Source organism: Heterodontus francisci, chromosome 2 (genome assembly GCF_036365525.1).
Source record: "Heterodontus francisci isolate sHetFra1 chromosome 2, sHetFra1.hap1, whole genome shotgun sequence".
Lineage (NCBI taxonomy): Eukaryota > Metazoa > Chordata > Chondrichthyes > Heterodontiformes > Heterodontidae > Heterodontus > Heterodontus francisci.
The window spans coordinates 23,228,118-23,244,234 of NC_090372.1; the positions used below are offsets into that span (position 1 = coordinate 23,228,118).

The following is a 16,117-nucleotide window of genomic DNA, read 5'->3' on the forward strand; positions in this document are numbered from 1 at the left end:
AATAACCAATGCAAAACTTGATGTTTAAAAGAAAAACAAACTCAAAATGTTGGTCTGAATTTCAAAATGTTTGGTTTGTCCCCATTTTAACAGTATAATGTACAAAGAGACGAATACCCTCTACATCAGTGAGCTCTCTATAAAACCAAACTAGAAAATAAGTTACTGTAACAGATAGCTTGGCACATACCTAAGGTTATTTTATATTCCTGAATCACTTGCAGTTTTATGAGATTAAAAGATTCACTATTTCCTTTTAAACATTTTATTTAAAATATATTTTTTACCAGTAAAACTTTGGACACAATACAGTATTAATCAGCAAGTATAAAACATGTGGAAGACGTATTAAGCAGAACTGGGAGATACATCAATGTACAGTTCATATTACCAAATTGGAGGTATATGATTCAAATGTGACATTATACAACACTTGATTGGCTGCCACATAGAGTAGAGGTATGAGACAAATAAAGTGTACCTGTGTAAAACCCTCATTAAAGCTATAGTCAGCATACCAACCCAATAGATCAGCATCTAAAACTTCAGCCTGTCAAATCTTGCTATTTACAGCACTAAGCAACACGCAAGTTCACAGAAGTACCACAGATCCAGATAGGACTAATCCATTGTTCAAAGAGAGAGAAGGATGAAATAAAAACTAAAAAAATCTAAAAAAAGAAAAACCAATAAGAAAAGTAACTGGTGTACAAAATAATCAGGCTTACCAAGGCAGTGTCACGTTAACAAGTTGTTTCATATATTCAATAATGAAAAGAAAAGTCAGCCCCAAATAATGCATCTCAAAAAAGTGAAATAATTTATTTTGTTGTGTATAAGCATACACAAAGTCTTGAAATCCAGTTGTTCATTATGTGACTGAATGCTACATGAATACATTGAATGGAGTCATTTCTCAAACAATTGATATCTGACCTCAACTGAGCAGGAAGGGGAGGGAGGCAGCCATTACCTCAGGCAACTCTTATACGGTTCCTAGTGTCTGGTTGTAGCTATGGCTGAGGCAAGGAACTAACCCTGTCAATGAGAGATAGTGCATTTCATAAAACACAAGTGGGGGGGGGGGGTCAAGGGTAATTTCACAACCTGAATCTCAATGTCACTAGCCGAGAAAGCAGAATTTCTTGGGTTGCAGATCTGCTGCATTGTGATGCTTACATCATCACTCCATGGGCCAGCTATCACATTTAAGATTATTTCTAAAGGAAAACAAATGCTTTTATCTGTTGATAAAATGTTAATCTACAACCATGCAGCTTACACCATTCACTAAACATCTGTCGTGAATTGGAAGGGTGAAGGGGATTGAGAAGGGAAGCAAGTGGAAATTCGAACCTCAGTGGCATTCACTGACCTTGGCCTAACACGCCCATTTTTGACTGGGACACAAACCACTGGTGGTGAGGTGATGCCTGATATGAATGCAGAGAACATTGGCAGCTTTCACTTCCCAAGCTCCCAGTTTGATTAATTTAAAATACTTGGTTCACTGATCAGGGCCACGCTGGGAGTAAATAATGTTGTCCCTTAATCCTTGAAATGTGGGGGTGGGAGAGCTGTGTCTTTAGGAGTGTAGACTAATGGCAATTGAGGAAAGCTCTAACACAACCTTTGGAAGACAAACAATTGCAGCTGGCCTGTGCTGGTTAGATGTCTTATTCTCCCATCTGCTGAGGAGAAAAGCCTATCATTGCTACAACCAGTCCCCACTTCTGGTATCAGGAACTCATTGATATTTAAACTTCAGAGCACCAGTATTCAATGAGAATATCTACATTCCTTTCATCAAAATGGAAAAATTGAGGGAATAGGGAGGAGCTTCATGGACTACATTCAATGGTCAACCAGACCTATTGCACATTCACCAGAATATTTCCTGATGTGCTACAAAGGACAAGCTTAAATGCTAGACCCATTTAAATAAAGTATTTGAAAGTTTGATTGCAATAAAAGAATCTGTCTAAACCCAAATTGCACCTTTTGATTTTTGTTGCGGTTTGAGCTGTTAAGTCTCAGTTACTCGGGAAAAAAAAAATCACAAAACATGACTGCTATAGTCTCAATAAAAATGTATATCTTCCACCACTGTGTCTTGTCCTTTTCCCATGTACTGTGACAGCAGAAATGTTAATATTCTTATTGGCACAGGATGTTAGTTTTTAAAATATTTGTCCAAACAACATTGCCTGCACTTCCATTGCAATTTTTAAAAAGATTGTTGACCTCCAATTTCCTTGAGGCCCACTGGTCAGTTATGCTGTAAAACTTTGTGTGAAAGTTGTCATCGCTGATGACTGTTGCATATGTATTTATCTTTCTTTTATATAAAAGTTCTAAAGCAAAGCATGAAAACTTGAACTGTAACAAAGAGCACAAAACATCTAAAAAAATTGGATAAAACATCTAAATAAACTGACAGTTTCCCAATAAATTTTAAAACAGGAACATTCCTGCATTTCTATGGTTGTAGTAAGACTTGTTACCCTCTTCTGTAGAAGTGTATAGAGAACCATATATAGGCACCATAGATATTATTTCTATACCCTTTAAAATTCTTTAGTAGAGCTGCACCAATTCTCCGCTCGACAATCCAAAGATTGGTATGTGATTGTGGCACTCCGTTTCAGTGCCTGTACATAAAATGCATATTCTGGAGATATATGGCACAATCAGAAGATGCCCAGCTCAGTAACTAACACAATTGCTGGTGAAGCAGAGGACTGCTGTGCTTAAAACGGTGTTGTTTCTTATTCTAAGGAATGAGACAAGAAACTGGGAGAGACCCAAATTTCTGGAGAACTGAACAACACAAAGGGTTGGGCCGGCAAAGCTGATTCTGCACCTGCTTGGCTACCAAAAAGTGCATCGTAGTGTCCTTGTGGATCTTTCACTTTTGCTCTTGTACCCCCAGGTCTTTCCAGCTCTTCATTCAACATATTGTATTTTCAGATCAAGTTCTTTGCTGCCCAGTCAAGTAGGATGGTCTTCATTAAGCTTCGCATTGCCAAATGTCAATAGTTGCTTTCAAAATAATTTCAGTAGAACTCTTTGTGCAGCCCATGTCCTGGAATAGCGAACACTTGGGATTCTACATTTTCTAGCGAAGAATAGCTCTGCACCCAGGACTTCTGGATGGGAAGATTCTCAAGGGTCTCTCAGAGCTATGATCATCTTGGCTTACTTGGTCATCTTTCCTGGAAAGTTGTTTTGCATCCAAGGTGGAAGGGCGAGGCAATGGAGGGGGACTTGGGATTGACTTAGAGTTACCTGCATGACAAAAAAGCTGAGTCAGTATATGAACACAGGAAGCAACATTTACTTGTTCAAAATATGAGAATCATTTCATTCTATTTACAAAATTATCACCTCAGTCTGAGATACGAATGGCAAACACTTCATCAGGAAGTAACTCAGCAAGAAAATGGTCACATTTGTGAAACTTTCTACTGCCTAGCCCCTCAAGAATGTCTGATAAAAAAAAACAAATTATCTGAAAAGGACAATGCTACATCGATCTATTGGGTCTAAAGCAAACAGTTATTAATCCCTGACTACGTTCAATTTACCTTGAGAACAGGTAAACATTAAATTGACTCAGTAAGGGTTTGAATTTACAGGCCATCAGCTACAGTCTGAGGCAAGAGTCTAGAACAAATCACTACCTACTATGTCCGACCATATCCTAATTTCAAATAATCGTTAAAATCAGCTCCAGCATTCTCTGCTCTTATAAAAATCAACCTCACTTTTTCTACTGCTTCTTCATTTGTATTTCCTCAAACCAGCCAGCATCCTAGTGAATCTGTATTGTACCCTCGGCTACTTCAACATCCTTCCTACAGTGTGGAGACCAAACCTTCATACAGTCCTCAAAATGTAGGAACATAGGAAATAGGAGCAGGACCATTTGCCCCATCGAACCTGCTCCACCATTCAAACAGATTATGGCTGATCATCTACCTCTGCGCCATTTTTCTTCACTATCCCCATATCCCTTGATGTCATCAGTATCTAGAAATCTATCGATTTCTGTCTTGAACATGCTCAGTGATTGAGCTTTGACAGCCCTCTGGGGTAGAGAATTCCAAAGATTCATCACCCTCTGAGTAAAGAAATTCCTCCTCATCTCCGTCTTAAATGGCCTGCCCCTTATTCTGAGACTGTGTCCCCTCATTCTAGACTCACCAGCCAGCAGAAACATCCTATTCACATCTACCCTGGCACACCTTGTAAGAATTGTGTAAGTTTCAATGAGATCACCTCTCATTCTTCAAAACCCTAGAGAATAAAAAGGCCCAGTTTCTGCAATCTCTCCTCATAAGACAATCCCGCCATCCCAGGCATTAATCTGGTGAACCTCGGTTGCACTCTATATGGCAAGAATATCCTTCCTTAGATAAAGGAAACCAAAACTGTACACAATACTCCAAATGCAGTTTCACCAAGGCTTTATACAACTGCAGCAAGACATCTTTACTCCTATACTCAAATCCCCTTACAATGAAGGCCAACATACAATTTGCCTTCCTAATTGCTTGTTGCACCTGCATACTAGTTTTTGTGGCTCATGAACCAGGATACCCAAGTCCCTATGGATATCAACTCTTCCCAACCTCACACCATTTAAGAAATACTCTGCCTTTCTATTTTTTCTACCAAAATGGATAACCTCAAACTTATTCACGATATTCCATCTGCCATGTCATCTTACTATGGTTTATATTCATTCACAATTATATCTCCACTTTTATATTCTATACTTTTTACCATAAAGCCAAACATTGCATTAGTTTATCCATTCAATGTGCTGCTTTTAATGTCTTGTGAAACTGAACCCAAATTATTTCTGATCTACAATAGCCAGCCTTCCCCAAAGTATAAATTTTGGAAAGAAAAAAAAATCAAACTGTCGCAGTTCACATTTACTGACATTGAACTCCATGCGCCAGTTTATTTTGCCTATTCCACCATCTTATTAATAGCCTCTCGGTTAGATTCATAATTGCTGACTAATCCTCCTACTTTGGCATCATCTACAAAGTTGATCAGCATTCCCTCTAGCCCTTAACCAAATCACTGATATATACAGTGGACAGTAATTGATCCAGAACAGAACCATCTGCGATACCTCTACCCACTTCTAAATACTTTGAATAACTGCCCCATGCTCAGTTTCCTCACTTCTAAACAGTTTTTAATCCAATTTTCTACCTTTTGTCTAATTCCACACCACCTAATCTTCTCCAATAGTCTCCTGTGTGGTACCTTATCAAAGGCTTTCTGAAAGACCACATGCACCACATCTTCTGCATTTCCTGTCACTTCCTACTGTCACCTCCAATAAAAAACAAATCAGGTTCATCACACACAATCTTCCTTTCTGAAGTCAATGCGGGCTGCTTCTCTTTTTTGCTTTACCTAGAGCAAATTTTGGCTTAATTCCATGAAAATAAAACCATTACTTAAAACTTAATACAAGTATATTGGAAAATTCTGTGGTTGATGCAAACCAATTTTTAGGTCACTGAGATCTACAGGCATTTTTCTGTGAAGTAAAGTGGCAAAGTGGATAATGTAATTACATTGATGATTCAGGTAGGAAAGACAATGGATGCTCATCAGAGATGTCTGCTAGCAAAAACGAATCAGTGGATCGGGTGCTGAGCTGCAAGGGTGTGAGCCGCCTGAAGTTGTTGGGACTCCTTGGAATCTGTAAACGTGCCCTCTGGGATGGAATTACTGTTTCTTCATTGGACATCCATGGTGGAATAATTTGGAAATCAGACTGATCCTCCTCAGTAGAAAAACCCGGGTTATCGGTTCCTACAGGAATGATTTGGTATCGCAAAATAAGAATTAGCTACATGAACTGCTGAAGGATTCACATATAGATAAATGCAGCAGAAGAACCAATTTAGTCTTACATCAATGACAAACACTAATGTTAGAATCCAAGCAAAGAGATAATGCAGCTATAATAAAAGTTAGAGTGTGCCATGATTTCTCTACACAGGAACCATCACTAGAAAGCTGGGTTATCAGAAATAATGCTTGAAATCTGGCATTTCTAGAGTTTGCAAGCATGCAATAGGATCTTTAAAACATAATCCACTGAAACCTATACTGACTGTGCAGTTGTAGAACCATAACTTGTAGTACCCAAGATTCAAATTTTGGAAGGCATCAAGGTAGCCATCAGTATACGACACCAAATAAGTTATGGGAGGCTTCAAAAAAAAACAAAAAAAACCTTGCACTTTCATGAGAAAGGACATCAACCTTTCCTTCTGGTCTCTGTAGATGCCGCCTAACCTGCTGAGTGCTCCAGCATTTTCTGTAGCATTCTCTCTTTTTTTTGTTTTATTAGCCAACAGTAAGCATTGGTCGGCTTCTTGATCAGGGGGTGTCTACCCTTTCATAAGCTATTTGTTTGATAGTGATCAGGACTGGGAATCCTGGCTGTTTTCTGCTCCCTTCCAAAATGGTGCTGAGGCTAACTGGCATACCAATACACTGGCATTAAGATCACATAGCTTGGTATAGACTGAAGATTGAATCCAGGATCTTCCAGAGCTATTTGGAAACCCCTTCATATTTCATTCACAATCTAATATTTTGGCAGTTACCAGGTTATTGTAAATGTTTGGGGTATTGTGTTGATGCAAAGTGGATGTGCATCAATGCAAAAGTAACTCAACCTTAACTAAAAGCCCCAAGGTACAACATCCTCTCCAGAAGCCTGTTCATACCAGCTGAAGTTTCCAAATCCAACTTTTAGATTCCAATACAAGCAAAGGAAACATTCTAAGAAGCAGTCACGAATGAACAGACAAGGTGTATTACCAGTTCTTGATTCATCTGATTCGTTGCTTGCAGGAGTGATTAGGAAACTAATTCCTCCATCTGATGGATCACAATGGTCCTCTGTATCAGAACCTGGAAGAAATGGACAGGAGACAGCTCTTAAACACAGCAACAAATGAATGCAATCCAGGTAGCATTACAGTTGCTCTTTGGCATGTGCCATGGATTTTAATCTAGATTTACAGGATAAAAAGTTTCTTCCAAACGTGTTAAAAAGATTCCCAAGTGAAATAGGGATTTGCGCAGATTCAACCCAGCTCCTACAACAGTCCAAACATTTAAACAAAAAATACAGTCATTATAGTTAATGACTATTTTCTTCCTCGCTTTAGTCAATTAAAACAGCCAGAAAGGCCGAGTGGGACCAGGAAATCCTGGTGCTCAGATAGGACTGCCCTTCAGAGTTTGGGGGATAGGTGTTAAAGCATACTGCTGGGACTTGCGCATGTGCTAAATACTTAGAAAATAGGCATTTATTTGGTGATCTATTGGAGGACAGATGATCATCCATTTTGTTCTTAATATAACAGTGGTGGAAATTTATTTTGCCTTCAGACAGCCAAAATCTTAGCTGACTTTCCACTTCTTAACCCAGGGGTCTGGTGACCAATTTAGTGCCCTACAACCACCCAACTCAGCAAAGAACAGGAGTCTAGGACATTCTTGACCTGCAGGGCTCTGCAATGCAAACGAGGGAAGCTCAGATTTGCCCTTCACTGTAAAAGGAATCTTCCAACAGGGTTGATCTCGACCTCAGTTATTGAGTTAGTTATCCATTACCACATATGGGGTTCCAGCTCCAAGGCCAAGTGGGGGTCATGCACTTCTCTGGGAAGGAGGGCAAAAATCAGAAAAGAATCTGAATGGCTTAGTGGGTCTGTGCATTATCCTGTACATTACTGAGCTACATTTACCAACAGCAGCCTAGTATTGATGTCTGCTCTACAATAAGTTAGGGTGAGCGAGAGAGCTTGCATTTATATAACACCTTTCACAACCTCAGGATGTCCTAAAGCATATTATAGTCAATGAAATACTTTTGGAGCATAATCACTGTTGTAATGTAGGAATTGAAGCAGCCAATTAGCACACAAGCAGTAACGTGATAATGATCAGATAACCTGTTTTAGTGATGGTGATCGAGGGATGAATATTGGACACGGAGGAGAACTCCACAGATTTTCTTTGAAATACATTACTGCATCTATTACATGAACTCAAAGGGCAGATAAGACCTCGGATTAATATCGCATCTAAAAGTTGGCATCTCTGACAATGCAGCCTTGCCTCAGTATTGAACTGCAGTGTCAGTCAAGATTTTGTGCTCAAGACTCTGAAGTGAGACATAAACCCAAGACCTCCTGACTCAGGTGAGCACGCTACCACTGAACCAAGGTAGATGCCTAGGCTAGCAGGATGGGCATTACGATTGGTCTCTGGAAAAGAAGCGGTAGGGATTAAAAAAGGGGAAAAAAAAATTAGAAGGGAAGTCAGTCATTCCTATTTGTGTTCATCTTCCAGGGCCACTGCAGAGCTCTGGGAACCAATCACCTGCCCTCTGCAAATATGCTTTGGGGTATTTCCTGAAAAAGGTGAGAAAGATTCATCTTAATGTTACACTACAGGCTCACCTGGCAATTTCGATCAGAGATAAAACTGAACAGCTCTGAATAATTTTTGGATTAAAAATGTAGTTTGAGTAACAGGACCAAATCAACTGGACATATCCCAGCTTTGTACCTTGTAAATGATCTGGCCTCAGCTGGGCCAGCAGTAGGAATGTTACAATTAACCTCAGCACCCCAGCAAGGTGGACTGGGGAGGATTGGCAAGGGGAAAACAGGGGGTGGTGGTTGATTGGGGGAAAAAGAGCAAGAGTCAGGTTTCCTGCTGCTGATTACTATCAGCAATTCCCACGTCAGGCAAAGTCAATTAGTCTTCCAACACTCACTACATCTAAGCTCACTCAAGAGTAGCATTTGGAGATGACCAGGCACCTGTGGAACTGTAAGCCAAAAAAGTCACCATCAGAGGGGTTGGGAAGGAGGACAGAAAAAGGTTAAAATTAGCAAAGAAAATGCATGCAAGGAATTACCTTGATCAACATGGAAGGCAACGGAGCGTGTCGGGAGCCTTCCATTTGACACTGCATCACTGTGTTTCTGAAACAAAACCAGAACAGCTATATCAGGAGTTAAAGGGGCAATATCTTTGTGAGACTTAAAAGATGATCAATTGCTTTTATCCCCTCCTTATGTAAAACTATATGCAGCATTTTATAGAGTAAAGTGGAGGGAAGTGCCTTCTTTGGAAAGCTGCCTCTGTATCACAGTAAGACACCTGCTCCCCCACCACAAGTGAGAACGAGCAAGAGAGCGAAAGGGAGAGACATGCATTTATATAGCGCCTTTAACATAGTAAAACCTTCCAAGGAACTGCAGCGTCATCTAACAAAATTTGACAGTGTCACAAGGAGATATTAGGGCAGACGGCCAAAAGCTTGATCAAGAAAGGTAGGCACAGAATCTTACAGGAGGAAAGAATGGTAGAGAAATTTAAGGAGGAAATTCCAGATCTTTGGGCCTAGGCAGCTGAAGGCTCAGCCACCAATGCTGGAAAAATTAACATCGGGGACGTGCAAGAGACTGGCATTGGAGGAGTGCAGCTATCTCTCAGGGTTGTAGGGCTGGAGGAAATTAGAGAGATAGGGAGGGAGGGGTGAGACCTCAGGGATTTGAAAACAAGGATGAGAATTTTAAAATCAATGCGTCGATCAACTGAGAACCAACATAGGTCAGCGAGCACAGGGGTGATGGGTGAGCAAGATTTGGTAAGAGTTTGGACACAGTCAGCAGTGTTTTGAATGAATTTAAATTTTAAAAGAGAGTGGATGGGAGGTTGACTAGGAGTGCCAAGTCTGGAGGTAACAAAGGTATGGATGAGGTATGGTTTCAACAGCAGCTGAGCTGAGGTTGGGGTGAGGGAAGTGGGGTAACGTTATGGAGGTGGAAATAGGCAGTCTTAGTGATGGGATGAATGTGTGTGGTCGGAAGCTCATCTCAGGGTCAAATACACCACCAAGGTTGCGAAGAGTCTGGTTCAACTTCAGACAGTTGTCAGGGAGAGGGAAGGAGACAGTGGCTAGGGAGCAGAGTTTGTGGCATGTACCAAAGACAATGGCCTCGTTCTTCTAAAGAGTTAGTTGGAGGAAATGTCTGCTCATCCAGTACTGGATGTCAGACAAGCAGTCTGATAATTTTGAGACAGTGTAGGAGTAGAGAGAGTGGTAGTGTGGTAGACCTGGGCGTCGCCAGCATACGTATGGAACCAGACCCTGTTTTCAGATGATATCTCTCTCTGCATGTTCCTTCAAGGTGATAAGGGTGGGCCAAAGATAGATCCTTGGGAGAATGGGAAGAGAAGCCACTGCAGATGGTTCTATGGCTGCGATTAGATAGTTAAAAATGGAACCAGGCAAGTGCAGGCCCACCCAGCTGGACGATGATGGAGAGGTGTTGGAGGAGGATGTTGTGGTCAACTATATTAAAGGCTGCTGACAGGTTGAAAAGGATGAGAAGGGATATTTTACCACTGTCACGGTCATGTAAGATGTTATTTGCGACCATGGGAAGAGTGGTTTCCGCACTGTGGGAGGGACAGAAATACAATGGCCTCTTTTTTGAAGACAATCACCCAGAGAGGGTCATGGTTTAAAAAAAAAATAGATTGGGGAATATGCCCCATCTGGCTGCACACACGACTGCCGCCATTTTCATAGTGGCAGGTTTTGTTGCATGCCAGTATCCTGCTGAGAATAAGGTGAAACACTTAATTGAAAGACGTGACTCAGGCTCGGAGGGCAACTGGTGGCTTGAATAAAATTTAACTGTTGCCACAGAGGTCACCCAGAGCACGGGAAACCCATCAGTAAAAAGAAGCAAGTGCCGCTGGCTCAAGGAGGTAAGTGCCTTTTACAACACTCTGTGGGCCAGGAGGAGCAGGAGTACTTTCTGTACCCTTCAGCTCCTGCTTAGCTGATCAGAGCCTTTCTCTCCCATCTGCTGCAAGTGCAGACCTCCCCAACTTCATCATTGAGTTATGTGTGAACAATCCATAGAACCATAGTTTCTTACAGCACAGAAGGTGCCATTTGGCCCATCATACCTGTGTTAACGCTTTGAAAAAGACTTGTTTAATTAGTTTCACTCCCCTGCTCTTTTCCCACAGCCCTACAATTTTCTCCACCTTCAAGTATTTGTCCAATTATCTTTTGAAAGTCAGTATTGAATCTGTTTCCACAAGCTGGTCAGGCAGTGCATTCCAGATCATCATAATTTCACAAAAACAACAAACAGTCCCTCCCACCCCAAATATATTTTTAAGATACTCACACTTTAAAGTAAAATTTACAAAGCATTATACAGCCAAGTAAAAACAAAGCTCTATTGACAGTGGGGAAAAAAAAGTAATGATTTCAGTTTACCTTTTTAGCTGCTTTTTCTTTCTTCATGTTCCTAAACTTGGCATTGTAATTAGTTCCAAGCTTGGTGGATTTGAAATTTTCCAGTCTCTTTTTCATGGTACGTTGGAAAATCTCTTTATCTTGTTTCTCATCTTCGTTGCGTACCAGTTTATGGCGGCTGTAATTAAGCCTGTACTTTAAAAAGAAACCATTGGACCAGTGAATTTAGAGTGCAAAAGATTTCACCCCTAGTAGCTGACTCAACTCCCCGCTCAGCTTATTGATTATAATACAAAATGTTCAGAAAAGAAAGGGAAGGGGAATAGTAAGGTGGGGTGCCAGTACTAACTAGGGAAGACATTGTAGTTTTGGAAAGAGGATGTCTTCAGGGGGCAAGGACAGAATCCATTTGGTTAGAGTTGAGAAGCAAGAAATTTATGATCATGCTTCTGGGGCCTTTCTACAGCCCTCCAAATAGTGAGACAGGGGGAGAGAGGGTGAAATCTGCAGGGAAATTACAGATGTGCAAGAACTAGAGAGTGGTGATATTGGGGAAACTTAATTATCCAGATATCAATTGGGGTAATGTTAAGAGTAAAAGGGAAAGGTGAGGCAGGAATTTCTGCACAAGAGAACTTCCTTGACCAGTATTTTCTCAGTCCAACGAGGAAGGAGGCATTGCTAGATCTGGTGGTAGGGAACGAGGTGGGCAAAGTGGACCAAGTGTTTGTAGGGAACACTTGGGCAAGAGTGATCATCATATTATAAGGTTTAGATTAGCAATGAGCAATCTAAAATTAGAACTTCTAAATTGGAAGAGGGCTAACTTCAATGGGATGTGAAGGGAGCTAGTCCAGTTAAAAACGGAACCAAAGACTGACAGGAAAATCTGTAACACAACAATGAGTGATCTTTATGGAGGTGATATTTCAGGTACAGGCTAGCTGCATTTAAACAAGGGCAAAAGGCAGAGGCCAAAGCTAGGGCTCCTTGGATGATGAGGGAGATAGCAAATATGAAGAAACACACACAAAAAAAAGAGAATGCATGATGCATGTCAGCTGAATTCCTCAAGCAAGAACCCGGCCAAATACAATAAGTTGAGCAGGGAAAGTGAAGAGGAAAATAAGACTGGCAAAGAGAGAATAGGAGAACAGAATGGCAGTTCACATAAAAGGGAACCCAGAAATCTTCTACAAGCATGTAGTAAGCAGTAGGAAGAGGTGGGGTGGGGCCTATTAGGGGCCAAGAGAGTGATCTATGATTAGAGGCACAGACCAAGGCCAAAATAGTTCATGACTACATTGGATCATTGTTAACTAAGGAAGAGGATGCTGAGAAAACAATTGGTAAAAGTGGAGATGGTAAGGTCATATATAGGATAAAAATTGAATGGCAGGATGTACTGGAAAGGTTGGCTATGCTTAGAGTGGATAAGTTGCCTGGTCCGGGTGGCTTACATCCCAAGTTACCAAAGAAAGTGAGGGTGGAGATAGCAGAAGGTTTGCCATAAACTTCCAATGTTCCCTAGATACAGGGAAGGTGCCAAAGTATTGGAGGGAGTGGCAAATGTGACACCCTTATTCAAGAAAGGTTGTAAGGACATTTCTAGTAACTATAGATGGGTCAGTTTATCACTGGTGTGTAAGGGTTTAGAAACAATAATCAGGGGAAAAAATCCAACAGGCACTTGGAGATATTTGAGTTAATTCAGTAGAGCCAGCATGGATTTGTAAAAGGCAGATCGTGCTCGGCTAATCTAATTCAATTTTTTGATGAAGTAACAGAGATGTTTGATAAAGGGAATGCAATGAATGTTGCCTATCTGGATTTTAAGAAAGCATCTGACAAAGTACCATATAAAAGGCTGTTTAACAACATTGAGGCTCATGGAATAGGAGGGTCAGTGTCCAACTGGATAAAATAAAATTGGCTCAGGACAGAAAACGGTGAGTCATGGTAAATGGATATTTTTCAGACTGAAGGATGATAAGACGGTGGTGTCCCCCAAGGATCAGTGCTAGGATTGATATATACAAAATTACTTAGATATTGGAAGAAAGTAAAATTTCAAAATTTGCTAATATCAAAATTGGAGGAGTGGCAAACAGGAGATAGATAGGCTAGCAAAATGGGCAGACAAGTAGCAAATACAATTTAATACAGAGAAGTGTGAGGAGATGCATTTTGAATAAAGGGATGGGGAAATGCAATATATCCTTAATGGCACAGTTCTAGAGTGTGCATGGACAGAGGGACCTGGGGATTCACGTGCATAGATCTTTGAAGGTGGCAGGTCATATTGAAAGAGTAATTAGCAAAGCATATGGAATCTTGGGCTTCATAAATAGAGGTATTGGGCACAAAAGCAGGGAAATGATGATGAATGTTTATAAGACTTTGGTTAGGCCCCAACTAGAATATTTCATTAATTCTGCATTACACTTCAGAAGAACATGATGGCCCTTGACAGGGTGCAAAGGAGATTTACTAGACCAGTTCCAGGGATGAAAGATTTTAACTACAAGGTTAGGTTGGAGAAGCTGAGGCTGTTCTCCTTGAAGTGAAGGAGTTTGAGGTAAGATTTGTTAGAGGTGTACAAGATTGACAAGTTTTAGACAAAAGAAAAGGAAAAAAAGAGACTTGCATCTAAATAGCACTTTTCACAACCACCAGAGTCTCAAGGCACTTTACAGCCAATGAAGTAACTTTGAAGTGTAATCGCTGCTGCGTGCAAATTGGCTACTGCATTTCCAACATTAGAACAAAGAGCATTGTGACTATGAGCAGATAACCTATTTTTGTGATTTGGTTGAGGGATAAATATTGGTCAGGACATTGGGAATAACTCCCTACTCGCCCTCAAAATAGTTCCATGGGATCTTTTACATCTGCTCAAGCAGACAGATGGGATCTCGGTTTAACATATCAGAACAATGGCACCCCTGACAGCGCAGCACTCCTTCAGTACTGCACTGGAGTGTCAGCCTTGATTTTTAGCTCATGTCCTGGTGTGGAACTTGAAAAGAAAAGCTGTTCCCATTAGCTGATGGTACAAGGACTAGGGTACACAGGTTTAAGAGCTTTCGATTAGAGATGCAGGGGGGGGGATGTGAGGAAGAACTTTTTTTTTTTTTACGCAGCAACTGGTAATAACCTAGAACTCGTTGCCTGTGAGGATGGTGGAAGTGGAGATGATCAATGATTTCAAAAGGAAACTGGATGGGCACTTGAGGGAAATAAACTTGCAAGGCTATGGGGATAGAGTAGGGGAATGGGTCTGACTGGATTTCTCTAGAGAGCCAATATGGACTTGATGGGCCAAATGGCCTCCTTCTCTGCCATAATGACTATGACTATGATTAGATAAAAGGTATCGACGGATACAGAGCAAAGGTTGGTAAATTGAATTGAATGACAGTACAGGCCCAAGGGACTGAATGGCCTAGGCCTAATCCTAATGTTCTTCTGAAAGAATGAAAATGTTGAGAGGGAACAAGTAGACCCACAGCACATTAAAGATCAAAGACAAATTCAATTAATAAATGGATCAGCTCATGCACTACAGTGTTATACAAAATGGGGGATTCCAGGTTCAAACCTCAGCCTGTGCTGAACAAGGCATACTGCTTGGGGCAACAGTTTGGTCACTAACATTGGTGGACAATTAATCTCGGCTGGGACCAGTCTCATCCCCCTCATGTTCAGTCAATCCTCACTGTCCATGAAGTGCTGGAAATATGCTGGGGCCAACTTCCTATAGCAAGAGTGCGAGCAACTGCAAGTGGGGAGAGGTGGGGGGTGTAAGAAACACCAGAGGAGAAGAACAAAAGGAGCCAGCAAATGTGATTTCTGCTCAGTTGTCAACAAACCATTTCAAAAATATAGAATGGTGGATATCACATCACAAGGCAAGACCATTCTGCCTGCTTGAGTCTTATCTGAAGCTAAGTCGCTTAATCCCAGGTCCCTACCCTTTCCCCAGATCCTCATATACTTCCCTGTGTTTGGTGGTGGGAGGGTTGGGGTGGAGTCTATTTGCTGTTTTTAATTCTATTGAGGTGAACCAGCACAATCCTCTACAGCGAGTGGGTGTATGTAGACAAATGCTAATTAAACAACAAAATAAAAACCAGATACTCCAAAATTTGCTCATCAAATTCCATCTCTTGCCAATTTGTACTGAGGAGTAAGCTTTACTTCCGAGTTCACGAGGTCACATCCTTCCCATTGGTTCTCCGGAATATTCCAGATCCTTGGCACAAAATGCAAATATATGCAAATAGACTGATTGTGTAGTCAGCAGTAATTTTCCAAACTGTTATTTCGCAGCATCTTGAACAAAGTGTGAGCACAAACCAACTAGATGTCAGGTGATGACAGTGTTCGCTTGTGCATTGATCAAACCTGTGCAAATGTTTCAAATGGAATTCGAAAGAAATAGCACAACTTCGAATCCTGAACACTTCCCAAATGCAGAGGGGAAGTTAGGCAAACAGCCCAAGTGGACCACATGAGTTTCCTTACCCGTTGCCTGGGTTTGTACAGATGTTGCTGCAACATATGGTGAGTGACAATTTCCTCTCGATCCTTTAAGCTCTTCATTCTGTTCTCAATCGCTTGCATGTCCAGGCACACCTCGCTGGTACTCTCTCGCCTGGAAAACAAACACATTTTGTCACAATATGTCAGTCTTGGCCCTAATGGTAGCAATCTCACCTCTGAGTCAAAAGGTTGTGGCTTCAAGTCCCATTTCAGTGACTTGAGCAC

The 16,117-nt window shown here is 41.1% G+C and overlaps 1 protein-coding gene across 2 annotated transcripts in view; it reads right to left on the reverse strand.

Annotated features, from left to right (window-relative positions):
- Window positions 1–249: 249 nt before the first annotated feature.
- The window catches only part of LOC137382908 (sodium/hydrogen exchanger 3), a 147,549-nt gene continuing 131,681 nt past the window's right edge, over window positions 250–16,117 (reverse strand). For both annotated transcript variants that reach the window (XM_068055494.1, XM_068055488.1), the window contains exons 12-17: window positions 15,875–16,004; window positions 11,369–11,542; window positions 8,981–9,047; window positions 6,865–6,957; window positions 5,604–5,844; window positions 250–3,288 (exon numbers count right to left, since the gene is read on the reverse strand). In XM_068055494.1, the coding sequence (XP_067911595.1) occupies window positions 3,285–3,288; window positions 5,604–5,844; window positions 6,865–6,957; window positions 8,981–9,047; window positions 11,369–11,542; window positions 15,875–16,004 (709 nt within the window). In that variant the 3' untranslated portion in view covers window positions 250–3,284. The remainder of the gene's footprint in view (window positions 3,289–5,603; window positions 5,845–6,864; window positions 6,958–8,980; window positions 9,048–11,368; window positions 11,543–15,874; window positions 16,005–16,117) is intronic.